The sequence below is a fragment of the Crocuta crocuta genome, unplaced genomic scaffold (genome assembly GCF_008692635.1).
Source record: "Crocuta crocuta isolate KB4526 unplaced genomic scaffold, BGI_CrCroc_1.0 scaffold7, whole genome shotgun sequence".
NCBI classification, from domain to species: domain Eukaryota; kingdom Metazoa; phylum Chordata; class Mammalia; order Carnivora; family Hyaenidae; genus Crocuta; species Crocuta crocuta.
In genome coordinates, this window is record NW_027531904.1 from 7,505,644 (window position 1) to 7,508,161 (window position 2,518).

The 2,518-nt window shown below is 58.5% G+C and overlaps 1 protein-coding gene across 1 annotated transcript in view; it reads right to left on the minus strand.

The window, feature by feature from the left end:
• Positions 1–2,517, minus strand: part of NMB (neuromedin B) — a gene marked incomplete at its 5' end in the record, with an annotated part of 4,280 nt that extends 1,763 nt beyond the window's left edge. The window contains 2 exons of the mRNA XM_077774269.1: positions 1,553–1,725; positions 2,367–2,517. Coding sequence (XP_077630395.1) covers positions 1,553–1,725; positions 2,367–2,517 — 324 coding nt within the window. The remainder of the gene's footprint in view (positions 1–1,552; positions 1,726–2,366) is intronic.
• Between the last annotated feature and the right edge of the window lies 1 nt (position 2,518).

Below are 2,518 nucleotides of genomic sequence, written 5' to 3' on the forward strand. Positions count from 1 at the left end.
CCTCCCCCTAGCACCTTCCTCCCAGAAGATGAGCCTGGGAGGAGTCGGGGCAGTGGTTTTCTCAGAGTGACAGCCCCAACCAACCTCAGAGTGGTCATGACAGTCAGGGAGATCGGGAGGTGAAGTCCATGTGCGTGCCTGGCCCTGGGCCAGTGTCCATGTTTTCCATCCCCTGCCCTCAGCTCTGCCCCAGACCTCACTTCTGAAGCCCCATCCCCCAGTGCCAGGTGCTGCTTCCTCTGAGACTGGCTAGTTGGTCTGCATGCTTTAGGCCTTCGAGACCAGCAGCCCCAGAAGTGACATCATCTCCCTCCAGACTCAGCCAGCCCAAGCTCGCAGCCCTTACATTTGAGGTCCCCGGGGGCTGGTGGTTCTGTGCCTGAGGAGGGCCAGGGGTGGAGCTGGACCTTCTCTAGGGAACGCCCCTCCTCCCTTCCTTCAAAACGTATGCACGCCATGCTGGGCACCGTGAGGGACAGGAAGGTGGGTCTGTAACAGGTGCTGCCAGGGAGCTTGCGAATTGCTAATAGCTCCTGTTTATGAAGTGCTTTCTACGTGCCAGGCAACGTGCTGAGCCCGTGACATAAATGGTCTCGTTTAATACGAGATGGGCGCTATTATTCCCATTTTATAAATGAGGAAGATGAGGCTTAGAGGGGTTAAGTGACATTTTTAAGGTCACACGGCTACTAGTTAGGTGAGGAGCCTAGCACGCCGTCCCCAGAACCCACGTTCTACCCACATTACACTGCCTCCTGCCCACGGTAGCAAAGTGCCGGGAGGTTGTGCGGCATGGGGGCCACCTCAGGAGCGGGGAATGGAAGGGAATGGAGGAGCTGCCCTTCTACCAGGCCAGAGACTAAAGCCGGCCTGGCTCTAGGTTTGCGGCCTTGGATCTCATCAGTCAGTGGTTGGTAGCCAAGGGTAATTGGGCTCCCTCCCCTGACCCCTCACAAGAGGCAGTCTGGAGGCATTTTCTCCTGTTGTCACACTGGCACAGGGAGAGGATGCTCCAGTGGATAGAGACAAGGGATACTACTAAACTTCCCACAATGCACAGGACAGCCAGCGCAACAAAGAAGTATCCAGGTGAGGACGTCAAGAGTCCTGAGGTTGAGAAACCCTGCACTGAGGGTCACTGAGGCAGATGAGTGACTGGGAACAGCACTGGCCGAGGTGAATAGGTCTGGACTCTGTCTTGGAGGCTGACTTCTCCTTTCTGGGCCTCAGGGTCCTGACTGTAAGTACACCCGAGGCGCAGCAAACGTGGACAGCTGGGGTGGGGCGAGTCTGGAGGAGGGGGAAGGTCCTGCTGCAAGAGGCTGGCTAACTAATTCTAGGCTGTGATTTTAGACTGGGGCTCGGTAAGGGGAACTACTGGGAAGGTCAGCTTCCTTTCTTTGGAGTCTTCTCCCTTTGAGCTCTAGATCACGGGGAGAGCTTTCCGGGGCCCATCACACCTTGAGGGGCAGTCACACCCGAAGCCCAAGGATGGGGCCAGGGGCAGCCCTGGCTGGGCCTCTCCTGGGCCCGAGATGGGAGCCTGGCTCACCTGGGGGTGAGGTGCTGGGCCGGTGAGGCTCATGCCCAGAACTTTCTTTAGCAGGAGGATCCTGGGCAGATCGTGACTCAGCTGTTGTCTCTGGTCTCTCAGGGAGACGTGGGGAGCTGTCCCCAAAGGGAATGGGCTGAGGGTTTCCAGACTCTTCTTGCCCATGAAGTGACCTAGAAAGGGGGTGCCAAGGCACAAAGAAGTCAGGGAGCGAGGATCCTATACCAGTGGGAAAGTTCCCCATCTCTCCCAACTTTCAGTTCTCACCTCAGGAAGATCTGAGAACACCCTTCCTCCTCCCCTTCCTCCTCCTCCCCCTCATCATCATCATCATCAAGGCACCACAAACACCCCTGAGTGGTAGCAAAGCCTGTACCTCGGCTTTTCCTGAACAGGAGGGGACCGCACAGCTGGAAGGAGGGTAGGTGGCCCTCTGTCAGCTGTGCTGCCTGCTTACCAGGGGCCAGGCGAGGGCAAGGAGGAAAGTGGACAATGAAGAGGTGTCAGGAAGGTGCAGGGGCAGAGAGAAGACACAGGAGAGGTCAGAAAGAAGATTCAGTAGACTCTTGCCCAAGGCCAGGGGCACCGGCTGGCAGGCAGATCTAGGATCCAGCCCCAGCTCTGCTTTAACTGGCGAGTGATCTCAGCCAAGCCCCTGAACTATCTGGGTCCCAAGTTTTCCATCTATTAAATTAGACGGGTTCCAGGGTCCTCACCGGCGCGGACACCAGTGTCCGTGACCGAGGAACGACCTGAGAAGGGAAATGGGATCAAAGCAAGGTGAGGGGCGCTTGCACGGGTCCCGAAGACTTACCGGTGGCCCAGAGGTTGCCCCGTGGGTGCACTCGGATCTTGCTGGCCCGGCTGCGGGGCTCCGGGGAATCCCAGCTGAGCGGCGCGGCGCCCGCAGCCAGCAGACCGAAGAGCAGGAGGCCGCAGAGCAGCCGAGCGCCCCCCGCCCGCAGG